Source organism: Leptonychotes weddellii, chromosome 14 (genome assembly GCF_054177405.1).
Source record: "Leptonychotes weddellii isolate Sample4059 chromosome 14, ASM5417740v2, whole genome shotgun sequence".
In the NCBI taxonomy this organism is placed as follows: domain Eukaryota; kingdom Metazoa; phylum Chordata; class Mammalia; order Carnivora; family Phocidae; genus Leptonychotes; species Leptonychotes weddellii.
The window spans coordinates 70,236,344-70,263,968 of NC_138382.1; the positions used below are offsets into that span (position 1 = coordinate 70,236,344).

The 27,625-nt window shown below is 40.2% G+C and overlaps 1 protein-coding gene across 12 annotated transcripts in view; it reads right to left on the reverse strand.

The window, feature by feature from the left end:
* The window catches only part of DENND1A (DENN domain containing 1A), a 489,873-nt gene that overhangs the window by 230,956 nt on the left and 231,292 nt on the right, over nucleotides 1–27,625 (reverse strand). For all 12 annotated transcript variants that reach the window (XM_081803556.1, XM_081803552.1, XM_081803550.1 and 9 more), the window contains 3 exons: nucleotides 24,925–25,005; nucleotides 20,291–20,344; nucleotides 4,871–4,981 (listed from right to left, as the gene is read on the reverse strand). In XM_081803556.1, the coding sequence (XP_081659682.1) occupies nucleotides 4,871–4,981; nucleotides 20,291–20,344; nucleotides 24,925–25,005 (246 nt within the window). The remainder of the gene's footprint in view (nucleotides 1–4,870; nucleotides 4,982–20,290; nucleotides 20,345–24,924; nucleotides 25,006–27,625) is intronic.

Below are 27,625 nucleotides of genomic sequence, written 5' to 3' on the forward strand. Positions count from 1 at the left end.
AAAAAAAAAAAGAAACCTAATCATGTTGGTGGCTTAGTTCTTTTTCCCTGATATAGTACTCCATTGGATGACTATACCATAATTTAGGGGTTCTCTGTTGGTAGTCATGCAGGCTCTGTCCAGGTTTAAAAGACAAAAGCAAAAAAACCAATGCTGCTATGAACATGCTTGTACATATATCCCTCTACAAATGACCAATGAGTGTGTGTAGGTACGTGTATGTGCACACACAAGCAGGCACGCACACACAGTTCTACCTAGGGATGGGATTGCTGAGTTTTGAGTGTATGCAAATAGTTTTGTGCCAAACACTTTTCAGCCTAGTACATGAATTCTCCAGTACAATTTCAATATAACACTTGACTTTATCAGATATCAAATTTTTACAAACCTAGTGTTTTAATCATTGTAGTTTTAATTTGCTTGTCTAGGATTACTAATGTAGTTGAGCATCTTTCCACATTATTATTAGCCATTTGTGTTTCTTCTGTCAAATGCCTATTTGTGCTTTTGGCCAATGTTTCTATTGATAGATTTGTCTTCTTTTTTTTTTTTTTTTTTAAGATTTTATTTATTTATTTGACAGAGAGAGACACAGCGAGAACAGGAACACAAGCAGGGGGAGTGGGAGAGGGAGAAGCAGGCTTCTCACCGAGCAGGGAGCCCGATGTGGGACTTGATCCCAGGACCCTGGGATCATGACCCGAGCTGAAGGCAGACGCTTAACAACTGAGCCACCCAGGCGCCCTGTCTTCTGCTTTTTAACTGCAGTAATTCTTTATATATTTCAGATATTAATCCTCTGTCGGTTTTATATATGGCAAATATCTCAACTCCCGCTTGTGATGTGTCTTTTCATTCTCCGAATGGTATTTTTTAATGAACAAATATTTGCAATTTTAATCTTTTTCTATGTATGTTTCGGATTATTTGATTAAATCCTTCCCTACTCTGAGATCACAGAGATTATTCATTTTGTCTTCCCAAAGTTTTAAAATTTTGCCTTTAAGTCCTTGATCCATCTGGAATTCAGTTTTCACATGGTGTTAAGAAAGAAATTGTCTCCCTTTTCTTCCCCATGTAGATAATCAATTATTGAAAAATCCATCCATTCCCCCAGATTTTACAATGCCACCTCTGTCGTATATAAAGAGCCCCCCCTCCCCCAACATGGCCTGTTTCTGCAATGTCTATCCTGTTCCATCAAGACTATTTGTATATTCCTGTGCCATTACTAACATCCTAATTACTACAGCTCTATAAAAAGTTTTGATTCTGGTCAAGCAAGCTTCCACAACCCATTCTTTTTCTTCAGGTATGTCTTGGCTCTTCCCTTGGACTTTTCTGCATTAATTTTAGAATCAGTTTGCCAAGTACTGTATAAAATCCTAATGGGATTTTGAATGGAACTGCATGCAATCTATAGATCGTTTTAGAGTGAAAGGACATCTTCAATACATCAAGTCTTCCTGTTCATGAACACAGTCAGGCTTTTTCTCCGTCTACTGGTGACCATATGAATATTCCATTTATTTTTAAAGATTTATTTATTTTAGAGGAAGAGAGAAAGCGCGTGTATAAGAGCGAGCAGGGGGAGGGGCAGAGGGAGAGACAGAATCTCAAGCAGACTCCCCACGGAACCCAAAGCGGGGCTCAATCTAACGACCCTGAGATCACGACCTGAGCTGAAACTAAGAGTCGGACACTCAAGTGACCAAGTCATCCAGGTGCCTCATGAATTTTCCCTTTTAATATATTAATGTGGTAAGTTATATTAATAGATTTTTCTAGTATTATCAACCTTACATTTCTGGAATAAATCCAACTTAGTTATTATGATCATATTTTTAAATACATTTGCTACTATTTTGTTTAAAACTTTTACAGCTATGTTTATGAGCGAGATTGGCTGATAAACTTTCTTGTAATGTCTCTTCCTTGTGTGGCTGAATGTCAAGGTTATACAATTAAACATTAAAACAAGAAACATGGGGCGCCTGGGTGGCTCAGTCGTTAAGCATCTGCCTTCGGCTCGGGTCCTGGTCCCAGGGTCCTGGGATCGAGCCCCGCATCAGGCCCCCTGCTCCGCGGGGAGCCTGCTTCTCCCTCTCCCACTCCCCCTGCTTGTGTTCCCTCTCTCACTGTCTTTCTGTCAAATAAATAAATAAAATCTTTAAAAAAATAAATAAATAAAACAAGAAACATTATACAAGAAAAGTAGGAGTATATTCCCTTTTCTTTCTAGACTCTCAAGAAGAAGCCTAAGATTGAAATGACCTGTTCCTTGAGATGTTTGATAAAACATACCTGTAAAACCATCTGAGCTGAGTGTTTTGGGGGAAAAAAAAATTATGTATTGATTCAATTTCTATAAATTAAATAACCTATTCAATTTTTCTCTTTTTGATTCAATTTTGGTAAGTTGTATTCTACTGTCCATTTCATCTTAGTTTTTAAATACCGGCATAACATTGGTAATAGTATTTTCTGTATTTTTAAAAATCTCTGCTGCAAAAAAAAAAAAATCTCTGCTACATCTGCTCTTTGTGCTTGCTGATTTATTCTTTAGTTCATTTTAGTTTTGGAAAAGAGCAGAAATAAATTTGTGTGTTTAATCCACTATATCTAAACAAAAAATTACATAGAAGGTACATTCTTCCTTATCTATAAGGAGGCGGTAATAACAGAACTTACTACACACTGATACAGTGAAGATTAAATGAGTTAATAGATGCAAAGTGCTTAGCACAGTGCCTGGCACATATTAAGATCTCAAAAATGTCACGATCGGGGCGCCTGGGTGGCTCAGTCGTTAAGCGGCTGCCTTCGGCTCAGGTCATGATCCCACGATCCTGGGATCGAGCCCCGCATCGGACTCCCTGCTCAGCAGGAAGCCTGCTTCTCCCTCTCCCACTCCCCCTGCTTGTGTTCCCTCTCTCACTGTGTCTCTCTCTGTCAAATAAATAAATAAAATCTTTAAAAAAAAAAAAGTCACGATCATATTATAGGGAATTTAAATTACACTAATATGATGTCTTTTTTTTTGTTCTACTAAAGTTTAATACTCCAATGCAATAGTAACAGGTTGCAGACTAGACTCTTTCAACTGTACTTTTATTCTTTTTTTAAGTTTTATTTAAGTAATCTCTACACCGAATGTGGGGCTCGAACTCACAATCCCGAGAATAAGAGTCACAGGCTCCTCCGACTGAGCCAGTCAGGCTCCTCAACTATACTTTTATTCTAACTGGCTTCATAAAGATGTAGCAATAAATCTGGATGGCAATCTTCTTATTCCCAAACTGTCTGGGTATTCAAGCCCTGAGATTATGAACTGCACTTCTAGTTTAAAATAAAATGCCAAAAAAAAAAAAGCTACTTGGGATATTTTTCCCTCAAGGGCAAAGGCCATGCTTTTATCACCTACTATGTGCTCTGATCCTGGCACAATCAAAAAATTGTGAGTTCCTGACAAGCAAACAATACCAAAGAAATAACAAAATAATGAAGTTATACTAAATACCATAAAGAAAACTAACAGCCTCACAAAGTTTTCATTATTAGGCACCTTGTATTCGTGGGTAAATACACAACTGGTTTTATCCATAGACCCTTCATTAGGGAAATTCTCACTATCAGAAGGTCCTTCTACCCTCTCTAACAGAGAAGTACCTGTTAGGCATTCCACTCCCAGTTAATTCCTGTATGCAAGCTTAACCTCAAAAGAAAAATAATACTATAAACAGATACTGAACTTTAGTTAATATATACATCACAATTATTTAGGGGGATATATACTGATTTACTTAAAAATGCATCAAAAAATATGATGGATTGATGGATAGCACATGGCATGGGCGGATGAATAAATATGTGCCAAAGAAAGAGTAGTCAAATGTTCATGGCAGAATCTAGATCGGGTTATATGGGTGTTTACCGTAAAATGATTTCAACTTTCTATGTTTGAGAATTTTCAAAATAGAATATAGGGAAAGATATAAACTCTATACCTGTCAAGTTAAAAAAAAAACTAAAATAAATAGAATATGAAAAATATTTATATTATCCATATAGCAAGTTATTACAATATAAAAGACTTCATTCCAATTTATTAAAAAACAAACAAAAAACAAGAGTCCTATAAGATAAATGGGAAAAGACATTAACAAAATATAAATGGGAAATAAACCCATGGAAAATATTCAGTAACCTCTAACCAAAGAAAAATAAAGCAAACCTGCCATACCACTTTATGCCTATTTTATTAGCAAAATTTAAACAAATATGCATGAATACACACACAATTCTGGCAAGGCTGCAGTAAAAATGGGAACTCATATATGGCTGGCAGCATTCACCATAAACAAGCACAGTGTGTTTGGGAAGCAGTCTGGCAGTCCCTAAGTCACAGTGCTCAGCAAGTCCTTTGACCTGATGGTCCTACTCATTAGACTATGAACTGCATCCATCAAAAGCAGGCAAAAATTGTTCACTGCAGTATTATCTACTAAAGGATGAAACTATGAACAAGCTAAATGGCCATCAAGAGAAGAAAGGTTTAGTAAATGATGACATATCAGTACAATGGAATATGATACAGACATGTAAAAAAATGACAATGATGGAAGCGTATGTGAAAATATGCAAAGTGTTCATACTCAGACCAAATGGAAAACTATAATTGATTGTGAAGCTATAAGAGTCAATGAAAACATGCACTGGCACTGTAAAGAAACATGAATAATTAATGAAAATGACATGTTGAGGGGATCGTGGCTGATTTCTTTTCCTAAAATTCTTTCATCTTCCCGATACATCTTTCCATTGAAATAAAATAATTAAAAAGCCCATCTCAAGACTGTCTACTCACAGTGCTGAGCTTGCTGCAGACGATGAGAATCCGGCGCTCATACAGCATACTGGCATACAGATGTAACATGTTGTTTACATCCACGGCCACAAAATATTCTGTCAGATTTCTCTAGGAGAAACAAGAAGGGGAGATTTGTGGCTTATTTCGTTTGTTCTTATTACAAGCGGAATCTTAAAAAAAGTATGAGAAACAGAAGATCATCAGAAAGCATACTCTCCTCTGCCCCTGTCCTATTCTTTCCACCTGGGAGACCGAATCCCGTGCTTGTGTAAAATCATGAAATGCAAAGTTGGAAGAGACCTCAGAGATGAAGCACTTCTGTGTGCTGATTACAGTTTACGTGAGGTCACGGGCAGCACCACATGGCTGTGCCTATCAGTTCTGAAAGGTGAGCAGGACAGGAAGCCTGCAATCTTACAAATGAGGAAAGCAAGCCTCAGAGAGGGATGCCAAGACCAAAAAGTCTCATAAGCGATAAAGACCGGACTGCAGCTCAGATCTTCTGACCCCAGATCCTAGAACTTTCCCAATGTGTCGTACCATACGTCTAGGCAAGAGAAAGGACCCGGGGACCAAAATGCTTTTTGGCACAGAGCCCGTTTCTGTTCGACAGATCCCACCCGCAAAGGCTAGGCATGCTCCTCTCTTGTCATCACTGCCGGCGTCCCCCTCCTCCATCGTTGACATTGTCTAAAAGGGCTCGGCTGGAATTAGAGCAATTTTGAAGATTTACAATTTCCAGGTTTTTCACTCAAAGGGGGGGGGGAAACTGCAGACAAGCAGCAGGAAGTGGTGACAAAGCAGTGTTTTAACTAGCTTTTGTCTGTACCCGGGGCTTCTTTTAATTAGTACTATAGATTGGTACTCTTCAGATTTCAGAAAAAATATAATGTGTTTCATTTCTGCAACCCTTTCTATACCCACCTGACTTTAATAATACACATGAATATGTTAATTTCTTCAATGTTACAGGTTTTCAATGCCACACAATATAATCCTCTGAAAATGAAGGGGGTCAGGGAGGGAAGGAATACTACTTGCCAGGGGTTTGCCGTTTATAATGATGAAAGAGCTATAAACCCATAAATTCAAGTAGACCAGGTGGATTTTTACATGCAAAATAGCATAAAGTGCTTTTCAACAATGTAATGGGTTGGGAATAAGAATGGGCACTTATCTTATGATTTATTGTTCTTTGATTGGAATACCAGGTTAACCATCGACCTTTATAAATAGTGAGTGAATTAATAGCCCCATATACTGACTACCTACCAAGTACCAGGTACCATATCAGGTACTTCGTATGTGTAATCTTACGCAGTTCTCACAAAACTCCAAGGAGGCATTTTCCCCCCAGTATCCAGATAAAGTAAGTCTGGGAGAGATTCAGTAACTGGTAGAGTCAGAATTTGGACTCAGATCCAACTCCAGAGCCCATACACTTTCCCTTACATTGTCCCACTTAAGTATTTTTAAACATCTATAATATACAAAGCTTTACATACATTATTTCACTTAATCTTGAAACCACTCCTTGAACAGGCAATATCATCTCTACAGATAGGAAAACAGACAACAGAGAAAATGAAGTAATAGGACCAAGGTTATACACTATGTGGATCATCAGTCTCGGGTGAATTTGTCTCTAAACCTGTGCTCTTTGTTAATATCGGTACAAATAGTAGGTAAAACTTGTATTCAGGAAAGGAAGCATAGCATTGGAACAAAGCAGGATCGAAGTACACCTACTGAAAGAGAAAAAGTGTTGCTGTTAAGAACTGTTATCCCATTTATTGAGTGATCCTTCTGTGTTAGACAATAGGTACTCTACCTGTGTTCTCTCCAATCTTCTCAACAACCCTGAAAAAGGCATCATCATCTCCATTTTATAGATGAAGAAACTGAGGCCCAGGAAGGGTAAGTAGGCTCCAAAGGTCACCCAGCTAGAAAGGGCAGAGCCCAGTTTCAAAACCAAGTCTCCTGAATCTGAAGCCCTTGCTCTAACCACCAAACAACTTGCCTCCTAACAAACTTGAAAAACAAAAAACAAACAAGCAAGGCAGTCTCAATTAGTCAACAAGTGGGTCTCTTGCCCAGTGGACTGAGGAGTGCTGAGCTAATGATGTCAGGGTGGGGTTCGCTCTGAAGACCGTGACATGGCAGAACTATTCTCGCAAACAAAAATACAAGGCCCTCAGCTGAGCATTTCAGTAAAATGCTTAACTGCTGATGAATTACATCAATTTTTCTTTTAGGAGAGGATGCAAGTAAAAAGAAAATAGAAATGAGGAGCTTAAAGAAGGCCAGAAAGCCCATTAGCACTTTTGACAGATCCAAAGATAACTCTGAAGCCACCAAAACGTGGCCTCAAGAGTCTGCCAAGAAGCTTCACGCTGGGTAGAAATATGTTACACAGCTTGCCATCCAAATAAGGAGACACGGCGTCAGAGACAAATCCTGCACCTTATTTTGGTGGGAGAAAAAAAAAATCATAAGGATACTTTTGTGGATGGGGAAGGAAACATTTCTGAAATCAAAACACCACTTGGTTGAGGCATAACCCCCAAGCCCAATCAGTTTCTGAGAGATTCAGGTGCTTGTTCCAAAAACTCTATACAGGTATGTTAAAAATATGTAACATTTAGCCAAATTCTCTCTAAACTGTCATGTACTTTTTTTGGTATTTCTCATCCCATCTGTGCTGATTACCAAGATATTTGTGTCTAAACAGAAGCTGTCTTTCTTATCTGCTTCCTCCCCTGCCTCTTTCCTTCTGGGATGCCACCCGCCTAGGCGGGTGGGAGTGGGTGGGAGTGGCGACAGCCCTGGGAACTTCGTTCAGCCGTGGGAGCACCTGCGGGGCAGAGCAGGCCTTGGGAGCAGCTGTAGGGAGCATTTACAGTTTCCACCAAACTTCATCTCTGAAGAAAACCCCTTGGCAAGAAGGGTCTCCTCCCTGTGCCTTAAAGCATCCAGTGGCTTAAGCTACACCAACCCTCAATTTCTCAAACCTGTCATACCTTTTCATACCCTCAGGCCTTTACTTCTGTTGTTTCCTCCTCCTAGAATGCTCTTCTCTTCCTTGAGGACACTCACTCACTTTTCAAGACCCAGGTGAAATGTTACCTCCTCCTAAAAGGCTTCCTCGATTCCACATTTGTCAAGCTCCTACACTTTGTGCTGGCATGGTTATTTGTCTCTATCTTATAACCACTTGGTTATAAGTATGTTTTTGTTCCTAGAGTGAGGTCCCTCTGGGCAATGACATATCCCAACATCTAGCAGTTTGATAAAAGAATGAATCAGTAAGTAAAGAAAGCAATGACTGAAGACCTCAGCTCCTTAGCTGGAGTTCGAGCAGTGTAGCCTAAGAGAAATACACCAGCCTGAAAGACACCGTGGTATATTAGGAAGAACACAGCATTTGATATCAGAAAACTTGGGTCTAGGTTGGTAAGTGATCAAATACTTAGTAATGGTGAAGGGTTCACGGAAAAAGAATGGACCCTGGCAACTCAAAAACTCATGTAAAATAGCTGGGGGTTGGGGGAGGCTGTTAAAGGTATTTGTGGCTACATTTATTAAACGTAAAGAAGGGGCACCTGGGTGACTCAGTCGGTTGGGCATCCAACTCTTGATTCCGGATCAGGTCATGATCTCAGGAGCGTGGGATCAAGCCCCGTGTCTGGCTCCGTGCTGGGCACACAGCCTGCTTGGTATTTTCCCTCCCCCTCCCCGCCTCTCCCTCTGCCTCTGCTCCTCCCCTCCCCACCCCATGCACACCCTCTCTCTAAAAAAATAAATGTGTAAAGAAATAGGTGGTTTGTTCATCAGGTAATGGGGAGGGGGCTGCATACAGAAGCAGGTATTCATTTCACAGCCACGTCAGTCATAGGTCTTATGGGTAAGACAAGAGTATAGGGAATAGGGAATAAGGAGCAGAGGGAGCTCCATGGCACACTGTCCTAGGTCAAGATTGCAGCCAGAACATACTATGAACTTATATTTCTAAGGGACACAAGGTATACTACTCTCCTAGTACTTTGCTTCAGTGGGACCAAGTCTTCAACCTCCCATTTCTGTCTCCTGTAATCAGCCAATCAACAAACACTTATTTAACTCCTACTATGTGTTTAGTACCATCCTGGGAGCTGGACCTGCAGAGATTAAGTAAAGATGATCCCCATTTTCCAGGAGTATAGCCTGGGAATGGGAATGGCATCAGTATGGTGTGCAAAGTACCATGGTCCAGGCTACACACACTCCAGGGCTGCCTGAGAAGGGCAGATTTAACTTTGCTGGATGGATACACGGGGGCAAGGCTGGGGAAGGCTTGACAGAGGAGAAGACAGCTGGTCTGGGTCTCCCAAGAGGGCTTCACTCAATGGACAGGGGGAGAAGCGTATTCCATGCAGAGACAGAAGCAGGGAGGAGAGAGGAGCTCCAGCAGGTCAGTAGAGTGAAGAGGAGGACACACGGCAGGGGACATGCTGGGGCAGGGGAGCTGGGTTCAGATTCTGTGGGAGCTTAGACTTTCCCCACGGGTAAGAGGGAGCTGCTGAAGGATCATGATACAGTTACATATGTGTTTCAGAAGGATCTTCCTAGAGATCCTATGGAGGATGTCCAGGAGAGGGCAAGTGGAAGGCAGGACAATCAATTAATAGGCTACTGCCATATTCCGGGAAAGAATGATTACAACAAATAAACTACGGAGATGAAAGCTTTGAATATGGATGTGACAGATCTCTGTAAAGTGAAATCACAGGACCTGATAATGAATCAGACCTGAGAAGAGGCGGGGGGGCAGGGGGGTGCCGGTGGAGAGATTTGCAGACAACACCCAGGCTTCCAAGTTACTGAGCACCACACTTGTCCACGTGCCCAGTTTTCTTAAAAGGAGTCTACTCATTTAATGAGGGAATCAGCCCTCCTTCTAAAGAACCATCAATCCTATCAAGCATGGTGTTGCTGCTCACCTAGTCTTGGGCCCAGTGTCCTAGACTATAATGCCACCACGGCTAATTCTAAATCACCACCCCCTTCATTCCCTGACAATTACCTCTCTGTGTGACTCACCTACTGGGAAGGAAAATCTTGCTTCGAGGGACTATTTCCAGTGTCCATGCTCAGAAGGGTTCAGTTTTCTCAGTGCCAGGACGTTTTTAGGCTTAAGGACATTCCGTTTCTATTCATAGAACTCAAGCATTCTTTCAGTTACATATCAATTATGTGCCCATGAGCATTCTCCTATCCACCTAGCATTCATTACGGGCTCACTCTGTAGGGCTGGGTAGCAGGAATATGAAGCTGACCACTACTCAGGGCTGGAAAGGGCTCAGGTCCAAGGAAGGTCTCTAGTTAACTGGGTCAGAATAGCCTGGAAATTGAGTTTTGGAAGAGGTGTGTGCTACACAAACTCCTTAGCTTCTCCAGGCTCCCGTTTCTCATCTCTGCAAAGAGATGACGGTGAAGGTCCCGTCCAGCTCTAACCCTCTATGGCTCTAAATCCAGACAAAGAGGAAGGGAAGGCACCTGGCAAGCCTCATTTCCCCCAGGAGAAGCCCCATAATGGCTGCTCGCTTCTAGCTGTCCCTGCTGGCTCCCGTGCCAATCCAGGTGGCTGGGGACTTCGGGCTCACTGTGATCCATGCCCGGGGTGAGGAAGCAGGTGGGGGGTGGGGGGGATGGGCCAAGGATGGGAGGGGACATAGTGGGGCTTAGAGAAAAAGCGTCTTAGGTTCAGTACCTTAGGGAAATGAGATAATCCCCAAACCAAAGAACCGACTCTAAGCTGGGTACTCCTTGGAGCCTTCGAAACAGATGCTAGTCCGCCCCACGGTCTGTCATTTTATTAGTCTTTGTGACTTTCAGCTTCATACACAGTACAGATGATAAAGACTTACTGTACTGTGTCTGGAGGAGGCTTCTAGGCAAGAGGCTTGGTTTTGCCAATGGGTCTTATTTCCTGAAATAACTCCTGCTTAGATTATTTTACCATAATGTAAACCTTTAAAATCCTCAATTGATTTTTTTTTTTTTTTAAGAATTTAGGTTACTTTAGTTGTGTGGGATTCTTAAAAGGGAATTATAAATTTGCATTCTAAAATAATCTGTCTGAGAAAGAATTCCACAAACTCACTTAAGCTATCACATCAGAGAAGTATATTATAGGAAAGAAGGCAGGGTTTACCCGGAGGTCAAATTTTATCCCTCCGTGTGAATGGAAAAACCATTATAATAAACAATTACCTGACAACTCTTAAGAGCAACAATGGAATTCTCTACAATCTCAGTACTTGATAATAGGTCTTCTACTACCACCTCAACTTTGTTTATTTTTGAAAGTCACGATGAGTTCATAAATCTTTTCTATATCATGGTACATCTTTTGACAAAGTGGAAGTCTGGGCAATGTTATATGTAACTGTCCATTCTAAATGCTTTCCGCGCATCATTAACCACTTGGTATGACACCGACCAGATAATTAAGACAGGTTTGTTTAATATTCCAAATGAAGGTCTATATGATTATCCATTAATCAAAAGTAAACTTCAAAACCTAGCTGCTAATAAAAGAATCCCTTCTACAACCAGTTTACAATGTAATTATTACTACATATCTGTTCCTGATCTGTGACTTCTTTTTAATGCAGGTCAACTGTTTAAAATTTATAAAGATTTATGCTCATTTAACTATTGCCTGTATAAAATTCACTCCTATATATATTATCTTGAGATAACTCTGATGAACAATTACATAGTGACAGTTTTTCAGTGAAAAGGAAGAAAATATTTCTACACAAAAATTGTAAAAATAATGAGAATTAACTTCAACAGCCATCTGAAAGTGGAAAGAATTTTCTACATTTGCTTTTTATTAACGTCTTGCAGACATACTGGCTTAAAAGCCAACTGAAAAGAATTGTTATTTTCCCTTTTCTTGGGGGTGGCTGCATTGCTCATTCATTCATTCATTCAGCCAATCATTCAGTCATTCCATAAATATATATTGACAATCTACTATGTTCTGGGTATTTACAGAGTGCTAATTATAGAGATGCAGTGATGAAAAAATACTAATCCCTCTCATTATGGAAGGAGAAATGACATTAAACAAGTTCACAAAATTAATTACAGAACTTAAACTGACGATGAGCAATTTTTAGAAGGGTGTGGGGGAGCCATAGAGCCTGAGGCCCAGGACCCAGCAGCATCTCAGTGCTGGGATCAGACTGACCTGAGTGTGACTTCCGGTTTTCGCATTTACTGGCTACATGACTAGGGGCAAGTTACTTCAGGTCTCTGGGCTTCATTTCCTCTTCAGAGCAGGGATAACAACCACTTCGTAAGCCTGCTGTGAAGATTCCATGATAAATAGTGCCTGATCTGATCCATGGCAGGTGTTGAATCTACACTAGCTCCTTTCTCTCTTTCTTACATTAACCATTCTCCGAAGCTGTCCAGAACAACCTGATCCTCTGGTGACAGAATGAAGTTCCATGTGCCAAAGTCCTTTTACCCTTCTCTTTGCTTATTCTTTTAAGTTTAACATGTCTCTTAGAGGAGATAATCAATAAATGTTTACAGAACCTCCCATATGACAGGTACCGGAGTCCTGGACTCCATTCCCTCTACCATTTCTAAGCTTCAGAATTTCTGGTGTCAGTGGCTCCTGCTAAGAGACTTGTGTGGTCAAATATACACTCCATGAAAGGACAAATACTGATCTTCACAACCTAGAATGTTAGCAAAACCCCAGAAAAGATAAGCTCCAAAAAGTAATGTGCCCTAGCCCTGAGCCACAACTCAGACCTCAAAAGAGGTTAAGACTAGAATTGTAGGAAAGCCAAGAGAAGAAGGGAAAGAAAAGGACCATCAAAAGCAGCATCTTTCTTGCACCAAGCACTGACCTTGGAACTTTGCATTTATTTATTTATTTATTTATTTATTTATTGGAACTTTGCATTTAATTCTTCATTTGTTCCTCCCAGTTTTCTTTATTACATAAGGACACTGAGGCTCAGAGAATATAAGTAAGTAGTCCAAGGTCCCCGAGTGGTAGAGCCCGGTGTCTGGCTGTCTCCAAAACTCATGTTCTTTCCACTACAGCAGACTCTATCATATTAACAACCCCATGGTTATTGCTTGTTTCAATTTGCAATGCAGTAATTTAGTCATTTTAAATTAATCCTTGAAAATCACCAAGAGATTAAAATGCAAATTTCAACATGGCTAGAGCTCAATCCTGATTCTATGTCAAAAATCACACAAATTGGTCCTACAAAAGTTCAGATTCTCCTTGGAGGAAAAGCTTTCCTTCTTCACTTCATATTTGAGATGTGAAAAATAATTTTTTCCTCTTTCCTCATGAATATCAAAAGTCAACTGCAGGGAGGCAGGCGGGTATAATGAAAACAAAATGCTTTGGTTCCTTACCAACCTGAGTCACTACACCCCACTTAGGTGCAGACCTTGGGCTGGTAACCTCAGGTCTGTGAGCCCTGGGTCCCTATATATAAAATGGGGCTCACGTCTATCTCTCACAGAGGAGCTGTAAGGATTTAAATGGAACCATGTATGTTAGGAGTCTGGCAGATTGTTTTTATTATTCCCGCTTAGAAACAAACAAGGCCAGCCTTTTACTGATTTGCAAAGGAGGATTTAGGGGACAATGGGTCATACACAGGGAATTGGTTCATTAGTGGCAAAACCAGCAGAGGGAATGCAAATTTTTTTTTAAATGGTGGGGGCAGTGCAGACAGGAATTGGAGCTGGGGCTATGAAGAAGACAGTTCTCCCCCACCCCCCCTGCCGCCAAACTATTTCTAACCTCTGTTATGGCAGTTTTGAAAATTAAGAAATTATCAGAACTTTCAGGACCTCATTTTAAGTTCTTAAGGAACTCTCGGTCCTTCAAGTTAAAAAAAAATTAAAATGATGAACCTAACCTAGGCAATAATTGTTGTAACATTATTTATAATAGCAAAACATTAGAAGCAATCTAAATGTCTATTAGTAGGAGTGGCATAGTTAAAACACTGTAGCGATTTCTAGTAAAATATGGTAGATTAAACACAAATATTTTGTCTTTTCTCTCTGATACCATCCCTCCCCAACAACCCCCCAGGGAAAGTCACAGTGAAAGACTTTTAAAAGACATAAACCCCAAAGAACAGGAGAAAAGACATTACTGGAAGAGAGATGTCAAATTTTTAGAAGCCAGAAAGCAGAAGTTACTAAAGAAATGGTTCTCAACCTGGGTCATGCACCCTCAGGGGACAATGTGGCAATGTCTGGAGACATTCTGGGTTGTCATAGCTGGAAGGGGGTGTGCTACCATCATATAGTGAGTAGATCCCAGGAATGTTGCTAACATCCCACAGTGTACAAGACAGTCCCACATGACAAAGAATGATCTGGCCCAACATGTCAACAGTGCCAACTGAGGTTGAAAAACTAAAGGAGGATGACTTGGCAGCCCACAAAGGTCAGAACACGAAAGCTGGGACAGAGGGATAGGACACACGCTTGAGCCCAACTCATACCACAGAACTCCAAAAAGGTTCAGGAAATGGAGACACCCAGAAGCTTTGAAGGCTGGAGGAAAGGTGCCAATAAAAATAAGATTCTTCTCTCCCAGCTCACTCTGCTAGTCAACCAGCCTTCTGAAACTCCTCCAGCAAAAGAAGTGTTTACTTTCTAGAGGAACTGAACCAGAAGGCATGGGGACACCAGGTATAGCTAAGGACAGGGGATAAAGCATTAAGTAAAAAATGGGAGGGGGGCTTAAAGAATACATGCTAAATGTTGATATCCCATAACTCACCACCCTCATTCAGCTTCCAGAATGATAATAAATGAAGCTTATGCTCACTGGCAAAAACAAGACAAAAAAAAAACCTCACTAGTTCCAAAGACAAGATTCTGATACTAACATTCGAAAGCTCCCCACATACAGCCCCTAAGTAACCAGGCCTTTCTGATCCATCATCTCCAGTAAAGGCCACCAGGTAACAAGCCCCATTCATGAACACAGAGCTTCCACTTAGCTTTTTAGTGCCTCCGTCTTAAATAGGGCTGGACAGGCACTTGAGGAAATCCTCTACCGTCAAAGATACAGAGTGAAACAAACAGGAGAGAGAAAACATGGAGGAAGAAAACATGCAGAAAGAACAAATTTTTAGACCTATGAACGAGTCTCAAAGGGATGAGAAAACATGCTGCACTCATGAAACAAGATGCCATTAAACAATGAATAATTTATTGAACAACACCAAAAAGCTCTTAGATACATAAACAATGATAGCAGAAGAAATTCAAAAGGGTGAAATGATTTGTTAAAGAAAGTAGAAAGAAGACTGAAAGAGAGAGATGGAAAATAGAAAAGGAAATTACTGGATCAACACAGGATCCTACCACTGAGGCCCCAGAGAAAGGAGAAAAATAGGGAAGCATCTTTTCAAAGAAATAATGTGACACCATTTCCTGGCTATAAAGGACATGAGTTTCTAGACTGAACGAGCACCAAGTGGCCAGCACAGCAGATGAAAAGGACAATTTCAGAATACCAAAGACAAATAAAGGATCCTAAAAAATAAATCAAGAATCAGAATGGCTTACAACTTCCAAGTTTCAACAGGAAAACTAGAAGTCAACAGAGCTATGTCTTCAAAATTCTGAAGGCAATTTCCAATCCTACCCAGAGTAGAACAGTCATTTTCAGTGATGCAAGGTCCGACCATGTTGCCTCCAACACAACTTTTTTTTTAAAGATTTATTTATTTATTTATTTGACAGAGAGAGAGACCGCGAGAGAGGGAACACAAGCAGGGGGAGTGGGAGAGGGAGAAACAGGCTTCCCGCGGAGCAGGGAGCCCAATGTGGGGCTCGATCCCAGGACCCTGGGATCATGACCTGAGCCGAAGGCAGACTCTTAACGACTGAGCCCCCAGGAGCCCTGCAACACAATACTTTCTTAGGAAACTACTGGAGAATGTTTCACCAGAATAAGGGAATAAACAAGAAGATGTGAAATCCAGGAACTCCTATTTGACAAAAAGTTATACAAGAAAGAAAATGCAATCATAATTGATCATCTCATCCCACATGCTCACTGAATTGTAAACAATTTAAAAATGTTAAAAATTTTCTGAAGATAGAAGAAAAATGGGGGAGGGAAAACATGTGAGTGAGAAGAAGTTATCTTCTACGGGGGAGAGAGGCTCAGAGGTGGTAAAAGATCTAAACTCTCAACTTCCACAGGAAAATCAATAGGTGATATCTGAAAAGAAAAATTAAGATATAGCGATATGTGCATATTAGTTTAAAACAGAGAGAGAAATACTGCAACTGCTAAAATCTTGAAAGTAGCTGCCTCTGGGAAGTGGAAAGTAAGGAGAATCTGAAATTTCCATCAACAATTATGTGGTACTATATGATTTTTTAAGCCATTAATATGTATTACTTTCATAAGAATAGTAATACCATTAAATTAAAAAATCATTAAAAAAGGATGAAGTAAATCAATATGAACAGGTTTGAGAATACATTTTAAAAAGTGAGTTGCAAAACAATATGATAGTATCATATTTATGTCTAAAGAAATGTCTACAACATACACAGGTACTCACACATATGATACAGTAAATACACAGAGAAAGGTCTGAAAGGTCTGGAAGGACACGCAAACTGGAGGGAGAATGGGACTGGGGTGGGGGAGGGACGACGGTAATTCACTTTTTTCTATATGTACTTTTTATTTAATGTTTTGTACAACAAAGATATTTGAAACATTCATAATACATTGTCATAAAAAAAGCGCTGATAGAAAGGTATGTATTTGGTATCATCTCCATTGTGTTTTTTAAAATGTAGCTTCTAAAATTTTTTTTTTTTTATCAAAAGGACTCCTTTATCTCAAACAAAATATTACCTAATTCCCAATTTAAGCAGACAGGAATGAACCTGCAATGAATATAAAGCAGGAGCAGGGACCTTGTGCTCTGGTCAGCCAGTCATCCATCTCCCCCAGGCTGTCCAGGGGTCCTAAAGCAACCTCGGGGCTCCAGGCAGCATAGTGTAGAAACTGCTACTATCATAAAGGGGAAAGAAAAACTTGGAATGTGACTTTCTCTGAGATACGGGATTACAAGCAATTTTTCTTTTTCTTTTGTTTAATACATATACATACATACCTTTCCTATAATTTGGAACAGTTTACATAATAATCCATTCCTTAACATGCCTATATAACCATCTAAAACCTCACATACTTGTAGCAGCAAGGTAAAGAGATGGCCAAAAAAGCTTTAATTAATCTTTTCAAGTTATGGTTCTATATTTATATTTCCTATTTCTTAGGTTGGCTTCAATCATTTATATTTTTCTGGAAAATTTTATCTTATCTCTATCAAATTTATTGCATAATTTTACGATTATTACTCTTTTCAAAAATTCAGTTTTAAAAAGGTCTTATTTTTCAATTCTACTTTAACAATATTTTCTAATTAAAACTGTAATTAAATGCTTCTAGTTTTGGCTTTTTGATTGCCATTAATTTTTTTTTTTTTAAAGATTTTATTTATTTATTTGACAGAGAGAGACACAGCAAGAGAGGGAACACAAGCAGGGGGAGTGGGAGAGGGAGAAGCAGGCTTCCCACCAAGCAGGGAGCCTGATGTGGGGCTCGATCCCAGGACCCTGGAATCATGACCTGAGCCGAAGGCAGACGCTTAATGACTGAGCCACTCAGGTGCCCCTAATTTTCCATTTTTTTTTTTAAAAGATTTTATTTATTTATTTAGAGACAGAGCACATACAAGTGGGGGAAGGGGCAGAAGGAGAGGGAGAGGGAGGATTCCAAGCAGACTCCGCACTGAGCTTGAAGCCTGACACGGGGCTCAATCCCATGACCCTGAGATCACGACCTGAGCTGAAATCAAGAGTCAGATGCTTAACCGAATGAGCCACCCAGGCACCCCTCATTTTCCAGCTTCTTGAACTGAAAGTCAAGTTCATTATTTTCTCAGTTTCTTATTTATAATAAAAGCATTAGAAGCTATCAGTTTCCCCCTGAGTGTAGTTTCGGCTGAATCCCTTAGGTTTTTGTTGTTTAGTGTTCTCGTTGTCATTAATGTCTAAACAATACACAATTTCAATGTTTTATCCCCTTTGACACCAACCACTATTTCAAGTAGACAAATATTTTTAAAACCTTTATCATTAATTTCTAGTCTTATTTCATTGCCATGAAAAGATTGGCCTGTAAGACTTTTTTTCTATTTTAGAATTTTCAGTGATCTGGTACATAGCCAATTTTTATAATTGTTCCATGGCATTTGCAAATAATCCTTCAACAAAACGCCTTTTGCTATTTGTCCATGGTATGCCCCTACTTCTGCTCTCCCACTGGATCTGGGTTCCTCCATTATCTACTCCTTATTGACTGCTAAGTATCGGTAATCATCTCCTTTATGTTGTAGAAATTCCTCATATTTTCTGGCTCATGGCAGCTGCTTCTGGAATTATAAGAACATTCTTCTCCTTAATTTTATTGTTCTTTTGTCATTTCCATGGAATTTTTTTGGAGATGAAGGGCAAAATAATGGGCTCAAAGTATAGCATAGTACGTGAGAGCTCAGTCTCTAAAACCAGAAAGACCAATGTCTGAATTCTAATCCTACCACTTCTTTGCTGCAGGACCTTGAATATGTTACTTAAATTCTCAGGGCCTGTTTCTAGATATAAAATAGTAATTACAATAGTTGCACCTAAGTTTGTCAAAAGAGGTCAATGAGAAAATGCAGGTACCTACTGAATCCATCATCTGACAAGCAGCAGTACACAGTAACATTAGCTATTGTTGCTGAAATGGGGTCTATGCTCCAAAGTTTTTATTACTTAATGTAAACAAAAAGGAAGCAGTATTTTCCACCAGAGCCTCATCATAAACATTATGGATATATTTGACAATCCCAACTAAGATAGTTATCTAACAACTTATAGTCTAACTTCATTAAGAACACATGATTACTTGATCAACATTTATAATTTGTGAGCTCTATAGACAACATGTAAAAGAATTTCCTTTCTGTGAGTCTGTAATGATTACAAAGAAATACACCACTTACTCCAGTACTTTAAAAAAATAACCAGGTATATACCTAAAATAATTAAAAGCAGGGACCTGAACAGATGTTTGTACACCAATGTGCACAGCAGCATTATTCACAATAGCCAAAATGTAGAAAACTCATATGTCCATCAGTGGAGGAGCAAAATGGAGTATGTATATACATACAATGGAATATTATTCCGTCTTAAAAAGGAAGGAAATGCTGAGACATGTTATAACATGGATAAACCACAAAGGCATGATGCTAAATTAAATAACCAAGACACAAAAAGACAAATATTGTATGGTTCTACTTATATTAGGTAACTAATCAAATTCCTAAAGAGAGACTCTGAAAGAATAGTGGTTGCCAAGGGATGGGAGGAGGGCGTAAATGGGGAGTTGTTTTTTAATGGGTACAGAGTTTCAGTTGGGAAAGATGAAAAAGTCCTGCTGATGATGACTGCACAACAATGTGAATATAGTTCACCAATGAAATGTACATTTAAAGATAGTTAAAATGGTAAATTCGATATTATATATATATATTTTGCCACAATTTTAAAAAAGTAATCAAGTGCCTACACAGTGGTGAATCTATATTTAATTCTACATAGTACTACTTATAATCTGAGTAAAACATTTTGAAAATGTGTCTAAAGGCTAGATACACAATTCAGCTTGTTCAGAGGGCAAACATTAACCTCTGCTCCCTCAGACTCATGTTCACTACCCTTAAATCTTTAAGAGGTGTGGGGGGGCGGTCTTCACACTAATACCCACAAATACTTTCTTTTACACTCTTAAAAGTGGATATAGAAATGTAGTATAATTCTACTTAAGTAAATCTATCCTAATAAAGAAATCTTTATAGAAAAGTTCTTTCTATAGAAACATTTTATTTACAACAGCAAAAACTAAAAACCACCTAAATGCACAACAGTGAAGGGAGAGCTAAGTAAATTACAAAGCAAATGGAATATTACACAGCTGACAAATAGGATTCTATGAATGAGATGGAAAAATGCATATGTGATCAGTGATTTTAACTATGTAAAAAAAATACATTCTAAAAAGACTAAAATGAGACATCAACATGTTAATAGGTGATTACCTTTGAGAAGTATAAGTAATGATCCCTCTTTATACTTTTTCCGCTTTTCAAATATTCTATTTGTTTTTGCTTTTGTAATGCATTATTTTTATAATGGGAAAATATATCCTTTTATTTCTTTTAAATGTAAATAAAAGATAAAGAAGAATAAAAATTTAATCTCCCCCCCACACACACAAGTACTCACATTCTCGGGTATGCTGGGAAGTTCTCTAGTATCAGGCACAGTAAAATAAGAATGCTGGAAAAGAAAAGCAAAAGCTATTTACTTTTGCAAAAATATGCAACAAGCACATTATTCAGAAATCAGGTAAATGATCTGAAGGTAGTTCCTCACTCAGATGAGGAAACAGAGGTTCACTCACAGGAAATGACTATAGAGTATTTTCTTTGGATAATGCTGGATTACAGCCAGACACATTAAGTCACCAGTCTGGTAGACGGAATTCTTTTCTATGAGAGATGAGCTTCTTTCGGAGATATTAAATGAACAGCTCAAAGAGGTTAAAGGCTAAATTTCCCTACAATGTTTGCACATTTCTGAACACATGAAAGCTGCAGGCTTCATAATTTATTGTTCAATGAGGCAAGTGGACTTGAGGGACCAAGTATCACTAAGTTCACTCGGCAATAGCCTTACCAACCAAACCTGCCATTTCATTTTAGCATCTGAGATTATATCCATATACAAGCTGCGGGCAAAATCTGCCCCAAAGGCCCAAGTGATGTTAAGGACAGCTCCAACTGAAGGAATGCTGCACTGAGACCATTACAGATGGCTAAGAGTGAGAATTCTGTCCCCTAAGCATGCTCTGCAAAGAAGCCTCCTGACTTCTAGTGTAATCTCCAGTGAAGGGAGTGGGAGACTCAATGGAGCTGAAAACCTGACCTGTTCAAAGAACTTTCAAGGAGGCATCCCGATGTATGTAACGAGCACATGTCCCTGAGTTAAATGACAACAGGCTGGACTGATGACACCTCCTCTGAACTACTAAAGACTCAGAGGACAATGGCAAGCAGGAATGGAGAGTCTCGTGCTGGCCAATTAAAGATGGGATTGTGCAAAGGGCAGGAAAGGTCACAGCAGAGAAGGTCAGCTTAGCCATGGCCTAAGTTCAAACCTGGACCCCCAAGTGACATTTCAGGAAGTCCCTCCCCTCCATGCTTAGATAATTGCAAAATAAGTAGGTCTCAAGAAGAATGAGTTGTACAGACTTCTTGAAATGAAAAGCTGGGGGACAACTGTAGTAATGACAATAACAACAGTAATAGTATGAGCTACTTGCCTACTATTCAACAGATATCGACCTGCTACATGGAAGGCTTGATGCCAGGTATTTGTATCAGTATTATCTTTAATTTCCCTAATTTTAAGATACATATTATCTCCATATTACAAATGGGTAAACTGAGGCTTAGGGCTCTAAGGTCACAAAGCTAGCAGGTGATAGGAACTGAAACCAGGTCTGCAAGAATCCTATGCTCTTCCCACTAAAACAGCTTGCGATACCTACACTTCTTATGAACAAATTATAGCTAAAGCCACTTGAACTGAAATAAACTAAAAAGTAAAAACAAAAAACATTATGAAAAGACCACTTAAAAAACAAAACAAAACCCTCCACAAAGCATCATTCCAAAAACCGTGTGTCTGTGCCAAAATATTACCCATGAAGTATTAACAGTAGAGATTCTGTAGCATGAAAACTAGTTAACAATTGATTCAACTTAACAATGATTAAAATAGCAAAAGTAAAATACAAGGTTAAATGTGATGCCACGAGATACCAACTTCTATATGAAATGGCTATAGAAGGGGGTCCCAAGAAATGTTTGGTAATGGACATCCATGGGTGATGGAGTGACAACGTAATGGCCTGCACAGTGAGGAAGAAAATTCAAGGGCCACAGAGTCACCACTTCCTAGCTATGTGATCTCAGGCAACCTCACTTAACAGCTCAGAACCTCAGTTGTGAACCTGTATATGGGAATTGTAAATATCTACTTCAAAACTGTTAGGAAGAATAAATGTTACAGATGTGAAGTGCCTAGCATTCCACGAACAATATTTTAATAGAAAATTATTATTATTGCTCGACTGCTAGTTTACATTTCTATTTTTCTCAATCACCTGTATCAGACACACAGAAGTATTCTGTTCTGAAAACACAAAGTCAAGGACTGTCATTTTTCCACATTTCAGGCTTTATAAACTAGATGAGATTCACCCTTCAAAATCAGAAATGCAACATGGAGAGAATCCCTCATGAACAGGAAAGAAACATATATCTGCCTTTACAGATGCAGTGGGTTGTAAATAGTGAGGCATCACAATTCCAAAACCAAGTCATCCCCAGGCTGTCCTTTGAGATTCCGTCTTGCTCCATCACCCATGAAATGCTGGGACCAGAGGAGGTCAGAAACATTCCTAGGAACCACTGGCACGAAACAGCTGCACCTCCTCCCCCCAACAGTTTCTCCTCCTGCCCCTGGGATGGCTTGTCCTTGAGGCCTGGCAGCCACTCAGGGGAAGGAGTGGCCCTGCCTCCCCAGCAGCTGGTGACCCAGCCAGGCTACTCCACAGCTTACCTGTCGGATGTCATTACAGACTGAAGCAGAGAGATCAAGCTGATTTAGGAAAAGGGACAGAGACAAAGGCAAGGTTGTTTAGCTATCTGACAATGACCTGGGCAGGTTTAAAGCTCGTTTCTTCATATTTTCCAGGCAGTCTTCCCTACGAGAATTTCTCTAAGATTCTTTTCCTTCCTGTGCTCTATTAAAATGAGCAAAAACCTCTAGAAGTTCCTTCTTTGCTCCCTTTTTTTCAACACCCATGGCCTAGCAGAAAGAACACAGGCTTGGAAGTTAGCCCTGGGTTTGAAAAACCCGAACTTCTCACTTATTAACCACATAGCCTTGGGTGAGCAAGTACCTTTTTTCCTCTCTAAGCCTCATCTATAGGATGACAACACTACTATCTGTTTTGCAGAGTTGTTTTGAGCACGAGGGATGCACACTTGGCACAAATTAAGAACTTAATGAATAGAAGATCTATTATTAGTTACTGGTAGTAATACTGCTTTCAATTTGCTCATCATAAAAAAAAAAAACCCGTAAGATATGTTCATTTTCTTTATGAGGGCAAATACTAAGATACTAACCACTAAATATCAACACTGTACCTACTTCTGGAGAAGATGAAAGATAAAACTTTCCATTATTTTAAAAATCTATCTATCTATTTATCTATCTATCCATCTATCTAACTATCCATCTATCTATCAAAAGGCAGACTGCCACATACAACACCTCATTTGCATGTGTCTAGAGTCTTGGAAGCCTGACTACCCTACATTCTCCTACAACTAGACCCTGAGAGCTTGTTTGGAGGTTCTAACAGGGGAGTACAGCTACTTATATACCCTTGACTGAAGAACGGTCCTCCTCTATCAGAGAAGGTTGTCCTCTTTGAGCACACAGCTTCAGGAGGGATGCACATGGATGGTGAGGGAGGAAGGGGACACCTGTCTAGGCAGCCAGATCAGCCAGATCAATGGGGTGACAGATGTCACAGCCAGATCACCCTCACATCCAATAAAACTTTTTAAACATTCAGGGGAGCCTGGGTGGCTCAGTCAGTTAAGCGTCTGACTCTTGATCTCAGGGTCTTGAGATCAAGCCCTGCACTAGGCTCCATGCTCAGTATGGAGTCTGCTTGAGATTCTCTCTCTCTCTCCCTCTGCCCCTCCCCCACACCCTGTGCTCATGCACTCTCTCTCTCTCTCAAAAGAAATTAAATCTTAAAAACAACAACAACAACAACTTTTTAAACATTCAGCTCTCACAACATAGGGAAAACAGCCCCTGCATAGTCAAGAGCTGGCCTAAGGGTGTCCATCTGAGAATTCTGATGAAGGTGGTGACAAGGGCTTGACCTAGAGAATTAGAGAATTCCAGTAACTGAAATATGAAAAAGATCACCTACGCCTCTTTTGATGCGTTATCCGATCAATGAGGAACTCAAGGCCCACAAGGTCAAAGGTTTTAATTAAGATCACTCAGGTCACTGGCGAAACTACAGCTAGGACTGAAACTTCCCAGTTCAGAGGGTTTTCCACCCAGCACACTATATATCACGTAGCAGGTATTTAAAAGAGTTTAAAGAAACAATTATTACTGTAGGTTAGGAACTAGGCTAGGCTCTCTCCATCCCTGTCCTTGAGGGATTTACAGCCCAGTGGCCAAGATAGGAAAGCAGATGTGGTATGACTAAGCACTGCGACATGTGCAAGATGCTTGGGGCAAAGAAGAAAACCTTGACTAAGTCTTGGGGAAGGGGGTACAGGGGAGGATTTCTCTGGAAATAAAATCCAAGGTGTGTTCTGAAGGATGAATGTAAGCCAGCTTGGTAAAGAGGAGAGAGGCAGTGTTGAAGGTTCAGGGGCGACAGGATGGGCAAAGAGGCATGCACAACAGTGCTGGGGGGCAAAGCATGAGGCAGGGAGCCCCAGGATGGGGCTGAGGAGGCAGGTAGGGGCCATTCCAAGCCCAGCACCTGCCATCTAGGAGATGCTAGTGATGGGATGACAACCAGGAAGAGAGGAGCCTGGGGACATTTGGGACCCATTCCTTATTGGAATCCCAGAGAAAGGAAGAAATTGAACTCCCTGGCCTGTCTTGAGTCCAGAGGTTTCAGAGTATTCGGAGGTAGTGCTGGGGAAGGTGCAGATGACAAAAGACGATCTTGTTCGGCTAACTCCGCCTCACTGTTAATAATGAAATGGTTTCTCGGTGATCGCTAATTTTCTGCCCCCACTTACCACGCTGAGATGAACAGACACTCCTGGGTCAGGAATGGGAAGTTTGTGCAGAGTTTCAAGAAGCTCATTCCACTGATTCTCCTGAAAGAAATAAAAGGCCTAAGTAACAAAAGCAAGGCTGAGCCCTTAGTCAGAGGCCTGCAGGGAGGTCTGGGCACACAGTGAGCCGGAGGCCCTCATGCTGAAGGGGGCTGGGGAGGGGCTGGCCCCAGTACAGAAATAGGCTTGATATTCAAGTAGGGTTGGACAAAAGACACTGCTTATGGCTCAATATAAGAGCCAAATAGATCCTCCCACACCAAGTTTGACATTTTCTGAGTGAGACACCTACCATGACCGCCTTTTATGGATCATATACCATAAGCTCGCAGCAAACCTATCCTCTCAACTCCATAGCAACAACTTTTAAATGCAAACAATTCTAGCTTACAGGGCGGGGGTGGTTGGGAGAAATAACGATGACACTCTAGATCTTGTCTTCATCATCATTACCCTCAATTAATTTTATTGAGTGTTCACTCGATACACACAGCAGCATCCAATTATGGAAAGTTAAAATGAACTACATACAGCAGCATGCAATATAGTATGGTGGCTGTGCATTTTAATTAGTGAAATTGAGCCACAGAATGAAATACAAAGCAGTACAAATTATTCGATTGAAAACAGATTCACTTTTAAAATGCTCAAAAGAACCCTGCTTACAGAATTATGCAAAAGCCATTTCTCCCACCCTGTGGAATTGTCTGTGCTAATATAAAAGTATTACGCTTACATGTGTTTCCATTTATCTGTTTGATGCTCAGGACTATCCCACTTCACAGACTGAAAACTGAGGCTCTGAAGGCTGAAACAACTGGACTCAGATCAGCCAGTTAGTAAGTTGCACAGCCAGGAGCTACACGCAGGTTTTCTGTGTTTGAGCCCAGAGACCTCTCCACTGCTTCACAGCAGTATTGGGTCATTAATTTAAAGGACAGGCAAAAAGAGGATGACTGCAGATTAAAAACCTGCTTCAATCTGAACTCTGATCATTCAAGTTTCTCACGGAGGAATGAACGTGTGTGCATGTGCACACATGTTTAATTTTGCTCTGAAACAATCTCAAATTTACATAATTATAGGACAGCAATTTTCTATTTCCCTAACTACTTAACAGTGAGTTACTGACATTATGTTCCATCATCCATAAATACAAAGGACATTTTCCGGTACAACCACAACTAATCATCAAAATCAGGAAATTAACACTGATAGAACATTATCATCAAATCCTCAGATCCCTTCAAGTTTTATCAATTGTGCCCATAATGTCCTTGGATAGCAAAATAATCCAGCTCAGAATCACATGTTGCCTTTAGTTATGAATCTCTGGTCTTCATCAGTCTGGAACAGGTCCCGAGTCTTTCCCAGATTTGTAGGCACCTGACAGTGAGACCAGCCATTTTGTGGAATAATTCTCCATTGTCTGATGTTTTCTATTGATTCAGACTTCAGTTCATTCCATTACTCATGATGTTCACTTTGATCATTTGATTAATTCATCTGAAGTCTCTACTGTGAAGGTATTCATTCTCCCTTTGTCTTTAGCAAGCATTTGGTGGAGTGATACTTTATGTAAACATCCCCTTCCTCAAACTTTTAACTTACCTATTTACTTATTTATATCGGTAAGCACACATGGTTTCCTGTTTTATTCAATGGCTGTAAGCCTTTGCTATCGTTATTTGTTTTAATGCTCAAATTGTCCCAGATTGGACCAGTGGGAAGCCCTCAACCACTTCAAGTTCACTTCTGTGTCTTTCTGACATGTCCCCATCATGTTTTAAGCACTTCCTTTGAACACTTTTTGGCACAAAAAGATATCAGGCTCATTTTATACTTTCCCTGCCCTGGCCCTAGAATTAGACATTTCTTCAGAGAGCCCTGGCTCCTTTTAGTGGAAAATGTTATTTAGAAACCACGATTTGCCTACTAGGTGTGCTCATTGCTACCTGGGTACTGCTAACCCCAGACTCTTTTAGTGGTTAGAGCCAGAAAATATACTACGCACGCAGACACCCACAATAGACGCATCTTTACTGAATCCTGTATCACATATTTTGTTCATACTAATGGCTCTAATTCCAATCCAACATAGGAATCCTTCTAGTTTCCTTCCTTTTCATATTTATAACTAAATTCTATAGAAATGAAGAATCAATCCTATTTTCTTAATATATTTACTTATTTGTATGTAACCAATCTTTTATGACTGACCCTATCCACCCAGGAGCCCTCCTTGCCCTGCTTGAATAGGGATATCCAATGCTAGGCCGCTACTGTCCACTCCTCCCCAACAAGAATGCCTTCGCCACCCCAGGCTCCAATACCCCAGTGCTGGACCACTGCAGCCCCCTTTCCCTTGTGGATCCTTCTAGATCCTCCTAGAGTTCTGATATCTGGTGCCAAGCCATTGCCAATACTACCGCATGCACATAAACAACCGCTTTGTCCCTCAGGCTCCAACACCCTCAGCCAGGCTGCTCTCCAGCTCAGATGCCCTCTTCAACCCCTGCCAGTTCTTCCATAGGGATGTCCTCAATGCCCCATCCATGGTCTGATAACCATGGTGGATCCATGACCCAGACAGACACCCCCATCATGTATCTTAGGCTCCAACACTCCACTCTGAGCTGTCATGGTCACTACCAACCCCCAC